At 30.2% G+C, this 22,624-nt stretch overlaps 1 protein-coding gene across 2 annotated transcripts in view; it reads left to right on the top strand.

Annotated features, from left to right (window-relative positions):
• Nucleotides 1-22,624, top strand: part of RhoGEF64C (Rho guanine nucleotide exchange factor at 64C) — a 219,296-nt gene that overhangs the window by 127,471 nt on the left and 69,201 nt on the right. For both annotated transcript variants that reach the window (XM_088263029.1, XM_088263038.1), the window contains one exon: nucleotides 18,007-18,123. In XM_088263029.1, coding sequence (XP_088119155.1) covers nucleotides 18,049-18,123 — 75 coding nt within the window. In that variant the 5' untranslated portion in view covers nucleotides 18,007-18,048. The remainder of the gene's footprint in view (nucleotides 1-18,006; nucleotides 18,124-22,624) is intronic.

Here is a 22,624-nt window from a genome sequence, read left to right as displayed (position 1 = left end):
TCCGAGCGGTGGTGATGATGATATAAAATGGATGAGGGCAGGATACAGAGGCTGAACATCCCCAAACTTTTATTTATAATTTTCGTGAACTTCTACAACTTTTAAAATGTTTGTAGGTTAAATCTAGCACGTGTGGTAGTACACAAAAACATATTTTGAATATTATACAAGAATATGTAAGAAAGAAAATATTAATACACTTTTATGATCAAATTTAAATCGTGAAGTTTTGTAATGTTGAACTAGCATGTTTCATATATAATTCATAGAGAAACTACGTCTTACCTGTTTTGTAAAATATTACCTCGAGGGTGTTTAAAAATAATAATAACAACGATGGTATGTGATCCTGTGGATAGTATCGTTAACTCATAGTGTTAAAGAGGAAGCATATCAGGTGAAAAAGAATAGTGCTACAAATAAAAAGAAATGTAGGTATGAGACAAGAAAGGGATGAGAAAATAAGAACAAAAGCAAACGCTAAGGCATTAAAAATTGCATACCCGTTTAATATGTACGAGTCCATTCAGGTACCTACTATAAAAATATTATAATGGAAAATTAAATTATATTCCTTAATTCTGCAGTCACTTTGTGGCTATATATATTTATTTTTAATTTAAGTTTTACTGAGTAAATACCACCATTTCTTCAAATCTATTGTGACAAGTGTTACGATGCATTCAGCATAGTTGAAACACCGAATTAAATAATTTAATAAATACGGTGTTTGAAAATGATACTGAATGTATTGAGACGCGTGTCACAATAAATTTTAAAAATGAGCATCATATTTACGTGTATTTTTGTAAAATAAGAACTAAAAATGGATAGTTTAATATAACTAGGAATTGAGAGAGTCTGAACGTCATAAATCAAAAATCGTCAATTTTCAGTTGTGCATGTTTTCGGAATGCCCAGAAAATGTACTATATCCCAGCAAAAGCGGCGTATTTTAAACTTAATATTTACCCGCTACAGGGCAGTAAGTGTTGTTTTTGCATTTTGAAGAAAAGGTATTGTTTAATTATTTTTTTAAATATACTATGTATTTTTCAAATGGAGAAAAAACCTTCAGGTTTTACCTAAAAAGATCAGTTGCACAGTAAAAAGTTCAATAAGTCGTTTGATATTTATTTTTCATACATTGTATTATATTTTTAAACTTTAAAAACGTTCTCCTGAAAAATTTAGTTTTTTGATTTATGACGTTCTTGAAAGGAGTGCGCGACATGTTATTTTTTATCAATCCATTTCAACATCTTATTATATTGTAAAATTGATAATTTACGAAATAAGAGAAACTCTAATTATATATTTAGTTCTCATCACAACGAGGAAACTGATATTTCTTGATCTAATTAAATGATTAAATTATATAATATTACATATCACATTACAGAGAACGCAATTACTGGTGTTGTGACTTAGCAAAACCAAGGGAACTTAAATATCGTGCGTGACTTTCATAGTTAATACGTAAGGACGTTTTCTACTTAGCGAAATCGCAGTTAACTTAAGAACGAAATAAAGCAATGCTTAAATATTTAATTAATCATACATTTGATTATAACACTGCATATGTAGTTGTTTACAAAAAAAATTTATTATACGCGTAAATATTCAAAATTTATCATGTTTTTCACTGAAAATGAATTGTATTTAAATAAACGAGTTCTCAGTATTTAAAAAAAATATGATGGATAAATTATTCAGTATGTTTAATATCACAGTATAGTATTTTTATAAAAGTATATATGGTTTATATTTCTATACATAGGCAATAAAACTTTTAAATTTTGATTAAAGATATATCTACACGAAGATTTTTCGCTAAGTTACGATCTATTTGTGGTACCTTTAAACATTAGCCTACATACATCGATATTTGATTTATTTCATTGTATTCTTGTCAATAATTTACTTGCCATAGTATACCTCTGAGCGACCGAATTAGTTAATTGGTTATTAATTCAAATAATACACTGCAACGTTTTTCATTTACTTTGTACTGGAATTGGACTGTGCAGTGTAATCTAGATTGTATCAGCCAACAATGAATAAGACAAACCAATATATTTAAAATAGAATAACAATTTTAATCTGCGTTTAAGTCCCAGAAAAATAATTCTTTAGTGTTGACGTATTTTGAAATGGATTATAGGGTTATGATTATTAATTTATGATGCCTCAGCAAATAAATGTTTTCAATGGTTGTTTAATTCTTTGTACTTGAGGTACAATTAATTAATAGTGAAAATATGTATTTTACAATTCTTTGTTTGCTACAATTAATGTAATAAATGAAATACATTATTGGAAAGTAATTTTGAGAACCTTTCAGAGCATTTTTCAAGCAAGGATAAACCCTTTGAAAATAATGATAGGAATTTATTAATTTATGACACCTCAGTTCATAAATATATTTTAATGATTTTTGGTGATTTGTATTTAAGACTTAATTAATTCATGATAAAGAGATGGATTCCTAACATATTCTTTACCATGATTTAAAACTAATAATGCGTATTAAAGTAAAGTAATTTTAAAACCTTTTATAGCATTTTTTCAAGCGAGGATAAACACTTTAATAATTTCGATGGCAATTTGCCTCGTACCCAGATTTTAATAAAACATAAAAGTTGTTTACATAAAAAAAAAAAACTTTTTACATTAAATGGACAATGCTTGAAATGATTTGACAAGATGACCCACGCGTAAGACGTTTTGTACTTAGTAATATTTTTTTTATTAGAAAGTACTGTAAATGTCTAGAATAATTTCACGCACGAATCTAAAGTACCAGCTTTTGATGGACACACAATGAATTTGGATATGATAATACATTTTTTTCGGTTCATATTTGTCATATGTTATGTTCAAAATCGACGTCATGTTGTATTTCAAGTTGTAGTTGGCAATACTCATTCCATTTAGTTTAAAAAAATGTTCCAATGAATAAGATAAAGTTGATAGCATCTTAAACAATTAAGATACAAATACGTATATAGGTACATGAATTCCTCTTTGTATATTTGGTTATCAATATTTCCAATCGCGCATTTCATTAATATGTACCTACATGAATGTTGCGTGGGCACATGTCATTATTGGAGAACAATTTGTACATGCTACAAAATATACATCTGTTATCTAGAATCTAGACTGCAGATTTTAGATAAATCTATTGAATTTATTTTTCTCTCGAAACGATTGCTTTAAAATAAAATAATTCTAAAAATCGTGAAATTAGAGTCTTGTATACTAACTTGTATTTTTATGAAATGAAATGTAAACAAACTTAAATTAATTAATTCAATAATTTTTAAAGGCACAATTTCCTTTTAGTTTTCCAAATCCATATCAAAGAATTCATACACCATGGGACTTCTTTCAATAATTAAACCTTTTCTGAAAATTATCGAGGTAAAGTTATGGATAAGTTATCCACATTTTTAAATGCTAAAACAGGTACATATTGAATTTTATGAAAATATAAGTATTCTTATTTTTGCAGTTTTCATTGTATAAATGAAAGGAACCTGGAATAATTTGTTTTTTTTTGCCTTTGTGTTTTCCAGAGCAGAATAAAGTGGTCAAAAAAATGTAAGGCAACATACATATGGATTTTCTGTTAGAAGGAACAAAATTATAGAAATCGAAAGTATAGACAATATATCACAAAACCCAGAGTAACTTTTTTATATTGAATTTTTGTATTTCTCTGGTAATAGACCGAAATAAACCCGCGATGTCAATTTTCAATATAACGTCCATACAACTACGCTACGGGGTCTCTATTTCAATAAAACATAAACTATTTTTTTTGAAACAAGCACTTTATTCATTTTTCAATTATCTTTTACGATACGAAATGCATTATTTTTATTCATTTTAAATTTAATTGCAAGATTTTAAATCTTATTTCAGATTCACAAGCTCATAGTTTTGCTATAAAAATACCGAAAACACGCAAATCAATTGAGTATTAAAATTATTTAAGCACGATTTTATTTATTAGGAGAGAATTGGCATTATTTATAATTGAATAAGTGATATGGCTCGTCTTTGATTTCGAAATTTAAGTCGAGGCCAGTTATTATTCTGATCTGTTTCGGTAATTCGTTCCACCCATATCAGCATCCTCATTCATCCTCGGTCACGCGATGTAACCTTGCTGGATAAATCTCTATTATGATTTTGCCTTGTTTTATTAAACATGCAGTCACAAAAACTTCCCGATTTTCGCAATGGCTATTCTAAAGAAAATAACATCATATAAATAAATTACTAATTACATCACAACGCTTACTGCAGGGGTAGGCAGAGAAAAGAGGAAGCCACATCATTCTGTCATTGCGAATATTCTTCGCCTCTTCCATATTCATGTATATCCTCATACATACCTCATTATTTCGATTAATGATCTGACTAATTTCAAGTATTTGAAGTACTTGATCATAACATGTTCATTGTTCAATTACCTCGATCTGTTTCTGTTCTTATTTCCAACTACATTCGCCTCATAAATTTGTTTTTCTATTCTTTCTTCACATTTTTCTTACCTTTTTCGATAATGCTTATCTCAACTTTGCATTCTCTCGTTATTTTTCCATTAAAACCTTTTATTTCAGATTATATTATTAAAAATCTTTTTTATACTATTTTGCCGAATATTCCATCCGAGAGATCTTAGTCTATTTTCGTCCTTTTTTTGCTAACTCTGTGTTTCACTTCCATATATTAGTGTTGGTACCACGATTCAGTTATGCGCTTCCAGTTTATCTTCCGCCCATAGGTTTTAATTTGCTAAAAAAAGATTACATTAAAACAATATTACAATCGTAAATATTAGTAATAATATTTTTTTAAATGATTTTTTAATCCCTTTAAATACAATTATTCTTCTTGACGATTTAATATTAAAACGGTAGCACAGAAATGTTATTACAGAACAGATTTCATTCAATTTGTATTATAAGGCTGTTTTGAATTTCGCTCTCAATGTATTCAAAATTTCATTAAGAAAGAAAACTTTTTGCTTAATATTAAATTTCGAGATGCTAATTAATTAAAATTAACATTTCTACAGAATTATACCTTAATTACGTAAAGCTGAAAGAACTCAAAACGAAATTGTTTGAGATTTGATTTGAACGAACATAAACTAAAAGTGTACTTTAAAACAATTTCAACAGATTACACTTCCCTGAGTTGCCGAAATAAAATTCTTTGAAAGTAGCAGATCTGAAAGTAGATTTAGCTCCAAAATTCGACGGGTTTGTAAGATTTAAAATTAAAATCAAATACATATGGTGCTTTAGGTCATCGAACCATTCTGTATTAGTAAATTAATAGGAGATTATTTGTGTGTACATCATACATGTGTAACTTTTTATATACTTTAGTAGTCTTTATTCTTTTAAATAATCGGAGGCTGGACAAATAAGGTGAAGCAAATATTTGATTTCACAAATTGAATGATTCAGCATTATAAAATTATATATAAAACGATCGCAGCGCAGTTGGTAATCCAGCATGATTGATTCTCAGATACAGAAATAAATTGGATAAAGGATAAAGAATATATGAGTAAATTCGATCTTCATCGAACTGTTATAAATCATCCGCGGATTGAATCACTCCAGCCTCAAATCACCTTCTTCACGATATCACAGAAAGAGATTCGGTAACTATCTACCATTACGGGGGGGAATATAAAATGGTATACCAAATTTCAGATGGCAGGTGTTCTTTATGTATTTCTATTCTTAAGAGAATAAAATAAGATACAATTTTGGAGGCTGGAAATCCGGCGAGAAATTCCCAGAAGAATGTCTGGAATTAGGATCATTCGAGCGGTTTGTTATTGTACGAGAATCGTCATATCACTTTTTAATAATGATGGAATATAAGATATCTTACGAAGTATTATTATTTATTTTTAACCGGAGATTACTGATTATGAGATATTACTGAGATTATGATTCATTTTATTTTTTGACATCTCAACATAGATGAAGAAGAATATGGAAGTCTGGGCATTTTCAGGGCTTACGACCATCATAAGCTGGTTTAAGTGATCAGTTTACACAAGTGTAACATTCATCAATTCTACCCGTGATTGACAATCACACTATTAAAATTCGTTGATGTTCTATATACAGTGGTACCTCGACATACGAGTTTAATTCGTTCCGCAACCTTGCTCGTATCTTGAATTACTCATATCTCAAAGCAAATTTCCCCATACAAAACAATTGAACTGCCATTAATCCGTTCCAACCTCCAAAATGTCACCCCCAGTTATTTTTGTTACGTGGTTTTGAATAATAAAAACGTATTTTTAAATATCAAATATTTATTGCACAAAAACAAAAAAAGAGAATGTAAAGAAATAAATTAGATATCCTCACTGGTCTTTGCCTTTTTCGCTACATTTTTCTCGCTTTCACCTGTAGGCTGTTTAGAAAAAAACATGTCCAAGGAGGTTTGTTTCTTCCTCCCTCTCAGAATGTTCCGGAAATGAGTTAGGCAAGTGTCATTAAAAAGGTCAGATGCACGACCTGTTGCAACTTTTTCTGGGTGTTTTTTTTCCACGAACTGTGAAACTCTCTCCAACATTCCTAAGATCTCCTTTATCTCACTTGTAGAAATAAACTCCTCCTCTGACTCCTCAAAACCAATTTCTTGCATAACCTCAGTATGCTGCTGTGACTGTAACTCTTGTATCTCCTCAGTCGTCAGTTCCTGGGTGTGCTCCTCGATGAGCACGTTCACGTCTCTCTCTTCCACCTCTAGACCCATGGATTTCCCCAGAGATACTATCTCCTTCTCTACTGAAACACCGGGTTCCAATTCTTCATAGATCGCGTGATGGCGCGACTGCGTGTTACTACCGAACCGAACTCGTATCTCGAATTTCGCTCGTAACTAAAAGCAAAAAATCACTTGCTCGTCAGCTCGTATCTCGAAAAACTCGTATGTAGGGGCACTTGTATGTCGAGGTACCACTGTACTCGTATATGTAAGGTCCAATTTTGAAAAAAAGTACTTGAATCACTAGAATTTCAGTAGAGACATCTATTGGTGAGATGAAATAAGCTTTTTAATGAGCAGAAACTCTTTCATTTGTATGTGAGGTCCAAATCCTGGATTATTACCCCAAACATGAAAAATGCTAGAAAACATCCTTATCATTTTATTATTTGGCTTAAAATTTGACCAGTTAATTTATTTACAGCATTTTGAGTGTGTCCGAATACTTGTTCACAAATCTAGATTATATATTCCATATTCTTCTGCATCTTTGTTCAGATGTCAAAAAATTATTAGAAAAATAACTCTTGTAATTGGAGGTAATCCAGATTTGTGAACAAGTATTTGGACATGCTCAAAATGTTGTAAATATGATTTATAAAAATATTTCATTATATTGAATAATATTTGAATGTTTACGGACAAATTTTTAAGATTTACTCATAAACTTTAAAATGTAATCTATTAGCATGGTAGCCAAATGGTTTCATCACTACACTATAGAGGCGGCCAAATCATGGAATCTGAAATGATTAAAAATATATAAAAATGAAGTCTATAACGCGATAATGAGTGTTTTCACTTTAAATTTTCACTAGTGAATTACATACATAAAATTTAGTAACTTTAAATGTAAAGAGTAAATCTGCTCAAGAGTAGGTATATACTATAAAACTTATAAAGTTGAAGCTTAAATAGGGCAGTAATAAGCGGAATTGCATAAGCCGTAGCTCAATTTGAGAGTCACTTGGACATTAGGTAATTCAAAAATTAAACCTGAAATATTAAGGAGATCAATTAAGAATTAATATTGGATATTGCCTTATGGTATATTTCTTCGATTTCGTTATTCCTTTAATGCACAGACATAAACTTTTTATTTTAAATGACGTTGGTCTTATTTTATATACATATTATACACACGCACGTTCACCGTTCTGCTTTCGTTTTATATTTAATGCAATACTATTTTAAAATATCCTTTTCTAGATAATAATGGTAGTACATTATTACTTCGCAATTTATTGCTATAATTTTCCCTCAATCATTTGCAATTATGTGAATCCTTCCACAGGATCTATTCTTGCAGTGCACTCATCTCGCGTTTTGTTATTTTTCTTTAGGTAGAATTATTTCTTCAGACACGAAGCTGCAATTTCCTCGCCAGAAGAAGCGGGTAACAGGATTATTTCCTTGCAGACGTTTCGTGAACACGTTTTGTGTTCAGCTCTAAATTAAAATATTCATGAAAATTGTAATTTCACAAACTTACACTATTCTTTGGAACGCTTTTAAATAAGCATCATAAGCGAAGACTTAATAAGCATCGTAATTTTAGTTTAATTTTTTTTCAATGTTTATACCGAAGATTTTACGAACGTTTCCTGGTGCAATACAATAAATAAAAAGTTATTTTTTGACATCTCATCTAAGATGAAGAAGAATATGGAAGTCTGGGCATTTACGGGGCTGACGACCGTCATAGGCTGATTTAAGTGATCACTTTAGACACGTGTAACATTCTCCAATTCTACCCATTATTGACAACCACACTACTCAAATTCTTGGAAGTTCTATATATATATGAACCAATTTAGAAACCTTGTTCTTGAATCACTAGAACTTTACTAGAGACATCTATTGGTGAGATGTAAAGAAGCTTTTTTACTAAGCAGAAACTCTTATATTAGTATGTGAGGTCCGAATCCTGGATTATAATCACACACATGAGAAACGCCAGAAAATACCATTTTCATTTTTACTATTTAAGCTTATAATTTGACACACTCAAAATGTAGTAAATAAAAAGTTATCCATATATCTCGTGAATATATTTATTTATCAATTTATTATATTTTTGTACAGAATACATATTGTATTCAGAGTTGAAAGTATTGCCGGGGAGCAATTTCTTTCGACCAACTAAAAACACACATAAAGCATCATGGCATTTATGATATATGTATGCATTTCAAAAATATGAGTAGTGTATTTGTCAATCATGGATAGAGTGGTGAATGTTGCATGTGTATTAAGTGATCTTTAACCGGCCTACAAAAGGTCATAAGCTCTGTAAATACCTTTATCATCTACGATGAGATGTATAAATGAAGAATAGCGTTTAAATGGTTTTGCTGCAAGACGTTTCATTTTACAAAAAAACCTTATATAACTACCCATTTTTTACAGGAAATAACCTATGTAAACACTTTGTACCATATCGCAAAGTATCAATATCGATTAACATAAAAAAAAACCAAATGAGTTTTTTTTTATTCAATACATTTGAATAAGTTAGTTATATTTTCCCTACAAATATTACTTTACAGCGAGTAAAAAAATTAGCCTCTGTAGTGTAATGGTCAGCACGCTCGGCTACCGTTCTGGAGGTCCCGGGTTCCCAAGGGGGGTAAAATAAATATAAGTGATTTTTTCACTGTCATATTTATTCAATATTACCCTGGACTGGTACCTGAAGCGGAGGGCTGATCACCTTTCCTTCATGTGTAAACGATCAAGATAACACTGCGTTTATATGACGCAGTGCCCTATGCACCATTGGGGTGCGGATAAGGGTTTTATTATTTTATTTATTAAAAAATTAAAATTAAAAAATACATCAAGGATAATAATGACCGAATATAATCCATAGGAGTACGTGGAACGTATAAGTTTATGAAAAATATAAAATTTCATCATAAATTGCGTTAATTGAACTTAGATTAAATATTTATAATGAGATAAACGCTTTTGACGATCTGTAACATGATTTTATAATTCCATTTTTCCGGCTCTTCACCGCATAACGTGATTGCACAAAACGCATTTTACGCTTTGTGTGGGAACACTACTAATCCAATAGGATTGTCTGTATATGGACATCATAATTCTTGTACGTAATATTTGTTGCACAACATAAACAGAGCATGTCGGCTCTAGTTGCAATATTAGTCGCATTTGCAAACGGTCACTTCTCACGTACTTATGAAGGTTTCAGTGATACAGATTCGTTACGGTGAATATTATTGTGATACGATCGTGCTGGAATAAATTAAATGCATATGTTTTTTACATTTATATTTTTGCAACTTTCTCAGGAGGTAAGTAAATCAAATAATATTTTTACACTTGTTTCTCGAAGGAATAGTCGTCGAACTATCTCTGCGCTATCATTTTGACTACAAATGAAACTTCAATAGTCTTGTCCCTAATTGGAAAGAGAATGGAAGAGGACTAATACGTAAGAAATCGAACATCAGCAATGGCTAAGCCCTAGGAGTTGCATATTTACACATACTGGCACAATTTCGAAGGATTCGAGCATAGTAATGTGAACGATTTTTTTTAAATACTCTAGGGTGAATAATGCAGTGTCTGATAAAATGAAATGAAACAAAATATATAAAATGATAATAATAAGTAAATATTTTACCAGTTGATTTAATATACCAATAAATAAAAATATATTAGCATACTGAATCAACTTGTTAAATATAAGTATCAACAAAAATGTTATTTTACTCTCTCTCCGAAAACTACGAGTATATGTGAACTGATTCCGGATAAATCTTACCAATGTTAATTGAAGAAAGCTATATACTTCTACTTCTGAAGATTTTTTCTTAAGAGAGCAACATTTGTCAAAATTACAAATTTCTCAAAATGACAACTTACATTTGAAGGGAATCCAACATCAGTGCATAAATACATATTTCAAAAATTAATCCTTCTTCTCCTTCTTTTTGTAGATCCTAAGGATCTGTTTTTGCCTCCGCCTGTCGTTCTTGGAATGTTGACTCCCAGCTGTCTTTCCACCTTTTTGAAGGTTTGCCTGGGCGTCTGCGTCCTTCAGGATTTCCTTGAAGGGCGATACGTGAAAGTCTGTCTTGTGACATTCTGTTTATATGCTCATTCCAGTTTCGCCTTCGTTGTCGTCTCCACCTCACGATATCCTCCGTCTCACACATGCTCCGGAAATTGGTGTTCCCTAAAATTCATAAGAAGAATAATGAACGTTTCACAATTGTAAAAAGCGATCACTTAAGCCAACCGTGTTGGGTTATAAACCCTGAGATGCTCCGATTTCCATTTTTTTCGTATTAAAACGATAGATGCTTCGTCTCAAGGTAAGACATATATAATAAATATAAATATTAACATAGTTTTAAAATGTATGTTTTCTATGTTAGTACAGGTATTTGGTTCAACTTTCTCGAAAATTAGATGACTTCTGATATACCTAATTGCTGAGCGCTCTTAAAACATCCGTTTTTAGAACAAGTACTTCGTCTTGTTAGCACTTCACGAAGGTTTGTATAACGGTCTAAGTTACCCACCTTTTGTGTGTACTGAGTACAGTACGAGTACCTACGAATACCTACGAATACTTATGTACATGTAAAAATATTTGAAACCGCCGGGGCTACGTTGCATGGATTGAGCATTCGGTCCCGCCCAATGTTTATTGTGTTAAAAGGTCTAGAGATCTAGAATACGTAAACAGTAAACCTACAATTAACACGTCCAAGGAATTCTTTTGTGGGGCAACGTAACGTGTATTGCCTGGTATATTCCGGCCAAGTACCTTCTATCTTATATATATGAAGAAAAAAAACGATGAAGCATATTAAGGTACATAAATTCATCAGCTTCTATATTAATAAAGCGGGGAACGGTACATCCTACCGATTTTCAGAACATGTTTACGTATCTAAGTATTGTCAAGTTATTAAAACCCCTCAAAATTAACAATCATATTTTTTTTTAAATAAGGAAATACGATAAATCATTGAAAACCTTTTTAGATATGGCTGTTTAAAAAAAGCTTTTTTAAGCTACCTTACTTGCAATTGACAACACCACTTATCATGCTCCTAATTAAACTACAACTTTATAAGCTTTAAAGCCTTTTATGCCTAAATGTGCCTCTGTAGTGTAATTGTCTGTACGCTGGGCTACCGTACTGGAGGTCCCGGGTTCGATTCCCAGGGATGGGTCAAATAAATATAAGTGATTTTTCACTCTAATATTTATTCAATATTACCGTGGACTGGTACCTGAAGTGGAGGGGTGGTCAATATACCACTGCGTTTATATGATGCAGTGCCCTATACACCACAGGGATTGAATGAGGATACAAAGAATAGACATTAAACCATTTTGGGCGTTTTTGAAAATAACCTTTAAGAATTTTTTTTTCATTATTTACAAAAGTCTTCAATTTCATACTATTTCTATGAGCCTAAGTGGCTCATTATTAAAAAATAGGAATCAAATTGTGGTAGAGTGGTTTCGAACCCAGAAACACTGACTGAAGAGTCGCGACACGGGCCCAGGTCCACAACCTGACACTTTATATTCACCAGTTTTACGGTGCTTGTTATAATGTGTTGAACTCTATGGCTCGCAACCCGGATATTGTTCTAGAATCCTCTGCATTAGCCAAATAGAGATCGCCTCAACTCTTAATGATATCTGTGGGATGCAGACGTAGGATCACTCCCGTGGCGAAAGGACATTGACTGCACACATATTCCGGAAGGAGTCGCTCTTAGACCACATTCTCATAACGCTCTCGTGAGTCCAGGTCATGATCGCTCTTATGTTGTCACAGTGGGAAGCGGAATCAATTTGAATTTAAATTTATTATTATTACTTATAATACTAGCGGGATAATTTCAACTGTATTAAGTATGGTATTTTGATTTATTTTCATTACTTATTTTAATCGTATTTTGTTCACGTTTTTATAAGTACAAATTTGTTTTACTTATTTAAAAAAAATATATTTATCTTACGAGTATCAACATGCTATTTTTATTTTACAATTTTATTCCTAAGGAAACAATATTTTATTTTTGATAAAACCTTCCTATTTTTTCATAAAGAAAGAATATTCTACGACTATCAACGTGTTATTTTTATTTTAGTTTACATATTTTACACATTTAATTAATAATATTTTATTCTATTCTTATTGTTTTAATATATATATTTTTTTCATAAAGATTATAAGTAACTACTTATGATGTGAATTCCTCAGTCTGAATATTGTAAACGCTAGTTAAGTAAAAGTGTCGGGTTGTGGTCCCGTGGTTAGTATCGCGGACTCTTGAGTTAGAGTTTCTCGGTTCGAACCCACTCTACCACAATTTGATACCTATTTCTAATAATGAACCGCTTAGACTAACAGAAATAGTAAGTAATTAAAGTACTTTTGTAAATAATAAGAACACAAATATTTCTCTTAAAAAAAATCGATATAATACGATCGATTCTGATTGACACCTGAATCCTTGCAGTGTCATTGAATAGAATTAAATAAAAGTAAAAATTCTGATTAGTGGTTGTTTTATTTTATAAATAGTAGTTTTACCAAGAATTGTCATTGTATAACTTAAATGTAATAACTATCGCTACGTTGAAGAAAACTTATAACAAAAATCATTATTTTAAAAACATAACTTTATAATTAACTTTCATAATGTCTTCAATTAGTTTTGTAATCAACCTTACAGCACTGAATAATAACTATAATCGGTTATTAGTTATTACTCGACACGGGTCTCATAGATTCATTAATATTTTTGTTTGAAATTTCTCTTCGACCTTCACCTCAACATCCTAAGATAATAAAACGTGTACATAGAAACTTCGTCACCTGTACATACCTTCCCAATTTAACGTACACATTATTTATGTAAGTACATTCGTATATTTACAGTAAAAATATGTCTAGAAAAGAAAAATATAAATACGCATACATCATCTTGAGAATTCCATTGTCCAAAAAGAAGAGATGTAATAATAGAGGATTGTGAAATATGTTTCTTCATGTCCATAGTGAATAATGGTAAAAATGAATTTAATTACTAGTCTAACCCTTCTTCATTGAAAGCACCAAAATACTTCCATATTATAAAAGGCTCCCTAAAATTAAAACTTGAAAAGACCCCTGATTTACAATATTTACTTTGTTACAGGTGACGATTGAGAATATTCACGGATGATTCTTATCAATTTCATACTATTTCTGTGAGCCTAAGCGGCTCATTATTAGAAATAGGTTTTAAATTGTGATAGAGTGGGTTCGAACCGAGAAACTCTGACTTAAAAGTCCACGACACTAGCCAAGGGACCACAACCCGATACAAATGATTCTTATCGTAAACTGAGAAAAAAATATTGATGAGTTATTTTTTGAAAACTCTGTTTATCATTTTCATAAAAAAACGATAATTATAAAAAATTGTGTGGATGCTTGTTGAGCATTAGTTTGCAACCGATTGCCTGTGCCAGCGAATATTTCCCACTCCCTCGTGTTTTTAATTTTTTTTTCTGTTCTGCGACGTTAAATGTGAAGGTGTGTGTATTGGAAAAATCATTATTTGAAATAAAAAAAACTAAGAACAATTTCAAACAAATAAATTTTATGTTATTTTTTGTCATCTCATCAAAGATTATTAAGAATATGGAAGCCTGGGCATTTACGGGGCTGCCGACCGTTATAGGCAGATTAAAGTTATCGCTTTACATTAACATTCACCAATTCCACCCATTATTGACAACCCACACTACTCAAATTTTTGGAAGTTTTATATGTATAATCCAATTCAGAAACATTGTTATTAAATCACTAGAACCTTACTAGAGACATCTATTGGTCAAAAAATATTATGACAATAACTCCTGTAATTGGAGATAATCCAGATTTTGTGAACAAGTATTTGGATACAATCAAAATGTTGTAAATAAATTTTAATTTGGTGCATACAAAAATTCTATTTGATTTTCGTAGTCTCCCATTAGAACAAGGTGTATTGCTACTACATTATTGCTCAAGTGTAACATACCCTGTCTTTTCTTAAGCTTCTTCAGACAAATGCTAAAGAGCAATATTTTTTGAGAATTTTTGTCTTTTTGAATTACCTAACGTCCAAGTGACTCTGAAATCTAGCTACGGCTTATGCAACCTTAATCATGACCCTACAACTTCTTAAGGCGTCAACTTTTTAAATTTCATAGCCTATGCCTACTCGTGAGTGGATTTACTCTTTATGTTTAAAGTTACTATAATTTCATGTAATTCATGAGTGAAAATTCTATGCAAAAACTCTCGCTAATTTTTGTGTCAAATTTACCTGAACACAATATAAAGTTGAGGTATTAAAAGCCAAATATTATGTTTTATTTTCAACAAAAAATGCTTTCTATTTTATAATCTTTCCATGATAAATTACGTTTAAAAAAATAATGTAGGATTAAATATTGATGAATTTCATTTAACAATCACTTATTTACCAAACTATATTATCAAATGAAATTTTTGAATTGATACAATTATTATATAAACCTTTTGTCCTGTTAACAAAAAAGTGTAATAAAACGTTATCAGTAGGTGTATCTATAGAAGTCGTATTATATAAAGACATAGATAATAGTATTACGTCCGAAAACCCCCACGTCAAGATTTTCTGTTAGTTCAGCTGTTTTGGACGTTAGTACAATACCTAATTTATTCATTCCAATGAAATATCACGTAACAGTTCTAGAGGACGCTCTGACTAAAAAACGCATTTGTTAACGTTAAACTTATTGGCTAATAAATAAGTTTGACAAAATGTACGTTTTTGTTACAGTGTAACATGCCTACTTTATAAAGATGAATATATGTATTAACAATATTTCTTTTACTTTCCATTTTCTATGATTTTTCAAAGGTTATTTTTTTATTATTTAGAGATAGGATAGTATATAAATACTAATAAACTTGAAATAGTATTTTACGAAAATGGGGCAGTATAAATTATCCAAAATCGTTATTATATTATTATTTAATATTTGTGTGCAAATAAATATTAATTATACCCGTTATATCCTAAAACGCCATCGATTTTAAAACGAAATATTTATTTATTTTCTTACTTATGAATATATATATATATATATATATATATATATATATATATATATATATATATATATATATATATATATATATATATATATATATATATATATATATATATATATATATATATATATATATATATATATATATATATATATATATATATATATATATATATATATATATATATATATATATATATATATATATATATATATATATATATATATATATATATATATATATATATATATATATATATATATATATATATATATATATATATTTATATAGAAATTTTTATATTTGTTTTTCAGAATACTAAATCTTCAAAGTTATTTACGATTGCTTTGAAGTTACGCAAACGTTTTTTTTAAACCTGTGACAAGTAAACACATGTTTTTATCTGTTTTTTTTTTTAACGCAATAGCAGCGCCATCTGTTAAACGCGACATCAATCCACGTAATACTAATCATAACCCTCGGTGGACATCGTGCTTGATAGCTGTTAAAATATTTTTTATCAACAAGCATTCTGAAATTACATAAACATATAAAAAATTTGTTTTATTTTTCTATCGTTTCCATTCAACCTGATGAACCACAGCAACTGGTGGCTGGGTACAGTTAGTCTCGTTGATAATCTCGATTCAAAAATGCACATCATATGTATGAAGACCACCTTGATTGTAAGATGATTTAAGCAATGGCGCATTCTTGTATTAAAAAGTAAAGTGATGTAATGATCATCAAAATTCATTAGTTTATTGTTTGATAAGTTCAATGAACTGTTTTCTAACTTTAATGGTTACTACGTACACTTTTTGAGCATAAAAATTCTAACTACCTTCAGTCACATTGAAAGACGTATTATCTTTTTATGTCCATAAATCTTTAATGTGTTTTTCTAAGAATGAGTGGGTTTCATTATGTAATGTTTCCAATGCCTGGAAAAAATGCGTAATGTTCGACCATCAATTACTGGGATAGACTTACCGATGTGCGATGCATTCAACAATTAAGTCCTCGCCTACAACAACACTCTACCTATTTCTTATTGGAATTTTAAAGAATCCGGCTTTTAGACTAAAATGTCTTCTGGACAAAATGACGTAAAAATAATAATTCTACTTAAATTTGTGCAGAGTTGACATGTGCAGAGTTGACGTTGGAATTATGTGCCTCAAGATTTGACAGGTTTAAAAAAAATTTTTTTTAATACTTAAATCAAAATAACCACCACGCCACTTCTCCGCAAGGGTAGGCAGAGAGAATAAAACGCCGCATCTCCTTATACATATTTACCGATTACACCGACTCTTGGCCTGACTACTTTCAAGTTTTAAAGTACTTGATTATGTCAAGTTTTTCTCGGTCGAAAATTTGAGGATTATATAAACCTTCTTTCAACTCTTCTTTCAATATCTTTACCAATCTTTTCGTTCCTAGAAAATATATGTTCTTCCTAAATTTACGAAATTGTTCGGATCCATTCGAAAATTTATCATATCGCTCACTCCATTCAAGAACGTCATAAATCAAAATTCGTCAATATTCAGTTGTGCATGTTTTCGGAATGCCCAGAAAATGTACTATATCTCAGTAAAAGAGGCATATTTTTAAGTTAATATTTACCCGCTACAGGGCAGAAAATGTTGTTTTTGCATTTTGAAGAAAAGGTATTGTTTATTATTTTTTTTAAATCAACTTAATATTTTTCAAATGGAGAAAAAACCTTCAGGTTTTACCTAAAAAGATCTGTGGTATAGTAAAAAGTTCGATAAGTGGCTTGTTATTTATTTTTAAAACATTGTATTGTATTTTTAAACTTTTAAAACGTTCTCCTGAAAAATCAAGTTTTTTGATTTATGACGTTCTTGAAAGGAGTGAGCGATATGTACACCGTCTTGCCACACATACGTTTGATAGATCACAGTTCGACTGCATTCAGTATACTTTCATCCTTCGTTTTCTAACGCCATGATTTACTTCCTTGCATTCTAAAAAACTGTATTTATAAATAATAAATAATTATTGTTTGTTTCGTCGCTTTACAGATATGAGCCGTTGGAGGGATAAATTCCAATAAATGGCGCTAGATGGCGGCAGTTAGCGCTGCGATGCTCCGCCCCCCTGGGGGGGGACTGGACCCCCCTTACTTCACCCAACAGATGGTAAATATATATATTTTTCAAACTAACAAGGATTTCAAAGGATCACCCTAAGAATACCAATGGTCTAAAAACGAACAAAATATTACGTAATTTACTTAAAAATAGGATACAAATAAATTTACTGTATGAAATTACCCTAGTATTACTGGAGACGAGATAAATCCTTGAAATGGGATAGACTTGCCAAGTCCCTTTTTTATATTAAGCAGGGGACAAAATTGGGTTGGAGAGAATTAAATGACAATATCAAGGTAGGGTAAACGTTCAATTACTGGCCGTCTGGTAGTTCCTAACAACATTTTTGGCATCTGTATGCACGATTTTTATTTAAAATTTTGCTATCTCTATTCTATCAAAAAAAAAATCGTAGAAAATAGACGGATGGAATCTTAACGAATTATCATGATGAGTACTAAATGTATTTTTAAGTATTTTATTTAATATTTTTTTAAACCTTTAACACTGTGAGAGAATATCATATTTTCAAGTAAGAAATCATTTTATAAAAACTTTTGATGAATAAAATCAATAGAACTTAACAATTTTCATTAGGTGGCCAGTAAATGTACCGTTTACCCTATAAGGCACCCAAATAAGAAAACCTATGATAGGATTTTTTGTACCTATGATACCTATGATAGGAGATTTTACCACAAGATTAAAGGCAATTTACAATTAAATGCCAATTCTTGTTAATCGGTTACTAATTCGAGCTTTAAAAACGTACAGCACCCCTTGTTTGTTTCGTTTCTTGACAAAAATATTATATGATGATCTGCAATATTATTTTTTCCATATTAGTAAAATATTTTTTTTTGGCCAAATAATAAAGATGAGTTTTAGGTACGTTATTTATTTTTCATTTTTTTAAAGAGTGCGATATATGATGTAGACGGTTTTGGATAAAAGACATATTCAAGTAGCTATTCGATGGAAGTATATATATTTTCACATACTGGACGCCATTTTGTGAAAACGGAAACGGGGAATTGCCAAGTAATAGTTTTCAGAGTTCAATTCGTCAATGTAGGATACAAAGTTGAATTGCTTTTAAAACTACTCGTAGAAATGCACTCGTTATCTGAATCTTATGTATACTTCACAAATCGCTCCTTTATTTCTTCGAATAGTAGTTTGTTTTTGGGGAATACTTTAATTGGGTATAATACCCCGTTTTATAACATATACATAAAAAGTTTATTAGTTATTCAAAAGAAAACTTTTAAAAGTTAAGTCTCATTAATCGTAAATTCTCTCTTGAAACTAATTTTGTTCCTTAAACAGTGTCTTCATATGTAGATTGTAAAATATATGAATCAAAATTGTCATTTACATTTTTATATTATGAACTACGAAATCGGTAGACTTTGTATGATTTTCATTATTTATTAAATTAAAAATTAGTCATACATGCAGTCCTGGTCACAGTGAAAAGTTTTATTCATTTATAGTTGTCACGGGTAGCCAATATTTCATAATATTTGCCATTTATTATTCTTTGTGAAAGAGAAAAGAAAAAGCGAGAAAGTCACAAAGCTGTTTAAATCACTAGACTTGTTGTATGTGTTTTCTGCAGAGTGATTGTTGATTTAAAATATAAAGTTTTGTGACCTTTCATTGGGTATTTACACGATTAATAAATTAAAACGTAAACTTCAAAAAATATGAATGTGTACAAGTGTGTAAGTTATGAGGGAGAGAGTCGATTGAATTTGACATTTCACACAGGACTTCATAAAATGAAAATACTCATTATGTATTTACTTTTCTGTAAGTAATAGAGAAGATTTATAAAAAGCCAATGATTAGTAGCCGCGAAATGAATAAAATTAAATTAGAAAACAACGAAATGTAAGTTTTTTGCACGTTTGTTTGAAGCTTTTTATTTTGTTTTTGAAATAAGCTTTTTTTTAAAGTTTGTTATTATATTTAAATTAGAGTTGCATTTATTATCGGCCTTGCTCATGATGTACGTACAATACAAGGCTTATTCAGCTAATTGTATTTCATATATGAAGCTTTATGTAAAGATCGAGTAGGATGTTGGCTGTGACTTATTCATGGGAACTTTTTCACGTCTGTATAGTGATAAAAATACCACAGAAAACTCAACAGGAGAAGACGGGTTGTCACATAAATATTTCTCTAATGATATTCCTTTATTTTAATCATTTTTATAACAGCTTCTTAAACAGTTTTTAAACGTATAAAACACCTATGTTTCCGGCATTTACTTCATAATTGTGATATTAAAAAAAAAAACAGTCTCATATATTTTAACTTTCTTACCAAAGATTGTATACGATACATATATTTTCAACGACGTTTTATTTTATTTTTTAAGACATTTTCAAGCTGGATTTGCGAAGAAGGCATTATTTTTAGTAGATTATTTTTCGCTCTTATATATCATATTTCTCACTATGATTTTCTTTAAATGTATTAAAAAGTGAACAAAAAGCTAAATTGTAAGTAATGCTAGATTGAGGCATTTATACTGCAATACTCCAGACATTAAAGCAATTCAGTTATGTGAGTTTTGGCGTGTATGGATAGGTAACTACATAGGGATTGTAGTAGTAATCAATATATGGTACCCGAATGTAAAACACGCAAATTAATCTCACGGATGAAGTTTATCTTGAGTTTGGTTACGTTATTACGTATACGTGTAAGTTATTAAACAAGATATTGATTGTCACTTAGTAACTCTATATGAAGCCTTCAATACGAGGGAGGCTTGGAATAACAAGCTTAAATGTTTTGAGCTTTAAGAATACAGAAACTGTAGCTACGAAAATGGTAACTTATATGTAAATTGTTATTTTGAATTATAATTATGAAGGGTAAATTTATATTTATTTTCTACAAACGTTTAATGTATTAAAAATTTTAAGAAACTATAACATATATAAAAATATAGAAATTCGTTGTTTACAATCTGTTAATCAAATCCATATTCATATGTAACACATACAATTATATACATGCTTGAAAATATATGTTTTTATTTTCTGACCTCACTTATGAGTAATTTAATAATAATATTTTAATGATAGGATATAGAAATTTTTACAAGAATAGTTTTTCTTAATGAAGCTTAATGTGTCGTTATTACGTTGCGTGGGGTTTAAATTCATTTATACAGAACACTGGTTGTGAATATAGTACATTGAGAAATAGTCCAAAACAATGCCAGACCGTGAACTTGGCTTTGTCGATGCTGTTTCATTGAAAATCAAGTCTAACTTTTAAATTCTTACCAAACTTAATAATATAATATGATACAAATGAACAACGCTTAATAAATGAGAACAAAAGAAGGCTTTTTGTTAATTTTATTTATTAATATTCGTTTATTTTTGCAATTATGATTTATGCATATGAACCAGGTGCTTTCCGTACGTACTGTGGATATTCCAAATGTATTTTTATGTCTACATGTATACTTATATTTTTATACGTCCATAAATATATATTTATATATATTGTCATTGTTTTATAAATTTATATTGGGCATGTTTATCCCTCGAAAGTATGCTGCCGTTAGAATTGTATCCGAGTCTTATACAAAAGTAACAGTATAAAATATGCAGTATTTAAAAACTCCTCATCGCAAATTACGCTAATGACACTGTGCATGAAGTTTAAAATAGCTAATTGAACTATAAAGGGTGACAAAATATTTATAATTATGGTAGCTAGTTTATAAGTAACATTAAACAGCTTTGATATAACATAAGACACCCTTACACTGACGTTAAGTTTTCCATGAGTAGTTTGTTTTATACCTCACAAGTGAAATACCTACACATTTTTGTTATATCAGCATCTTTTGGTATATCTAATCATAGTTTTAACAACAAAAATAGGATTTGGAAAATAAATATCTATGGAAAGTAAGAAAAAATAATTACAACATTTTTAGTGTGTCCAAATACTTGTTCACAAATATGGAATATCTCCGATTATAGGAGTTATTTTTCACATTAGTTTAGTGATTCAAGAAAAGGGTTTCTAAATTGGTTCATATATTTAGAACTTCCAAGAATTTGAGAAGTGTGTTTATCAATAATGGGTAGAATTGGTGAATGTTACACGTGTGTAAAGTGATCATTTAAATCAGCCTATGACGGTCGTCAGCCCCGTAAATGCTCAGACTTCCATATTCTTCTTCATCTTTGACGAGATGTCAATAATGTCTATCGACGATAAAACATTTTTATCACTTTATCATAGAATGCTAATAAAAAACTCGTAAAACTCTTTTCTGAAGCTGTTATAAATATAAGTCTATTAGTACTAAGTATAGTCTAGGCATAGAATCTGTTTTGTTTCACTATTCGGGCGAGAGAATGTATCGAGAAGAAAGTGATTCAAGATCAGAAGTGTGGTCAAGAGCGATAACCATAAACGCAGAGAAATTTATTAAACAGCTGCCAGTTGGTTAATAGCATACTGCCCGAAGAAACGAGAACAGCTACTTGCTGCTTTGGGCGGC

Source organism: Brachycentrus maculatus, unplaced genomic scaffold, assembly GCF_059751285.1.
Source record: "Brachycentrus maculatus isolate JH-2025_06_01 unplaced genomic scaffold, ASM5975128v1 h1tg000012l, whole genome shotgun sequence".
NCBI classification, from domain to species: domain Eukaryota; kingdom Metazoa; phylum Arthropoda; class Insecta; order Trichoptera; family Brachycentridae; genus Brachycentrus; species Brachycentrus maculatus.
This window is presented reverse-complemented; position numbering and strand designations above follow the sequence as displayed.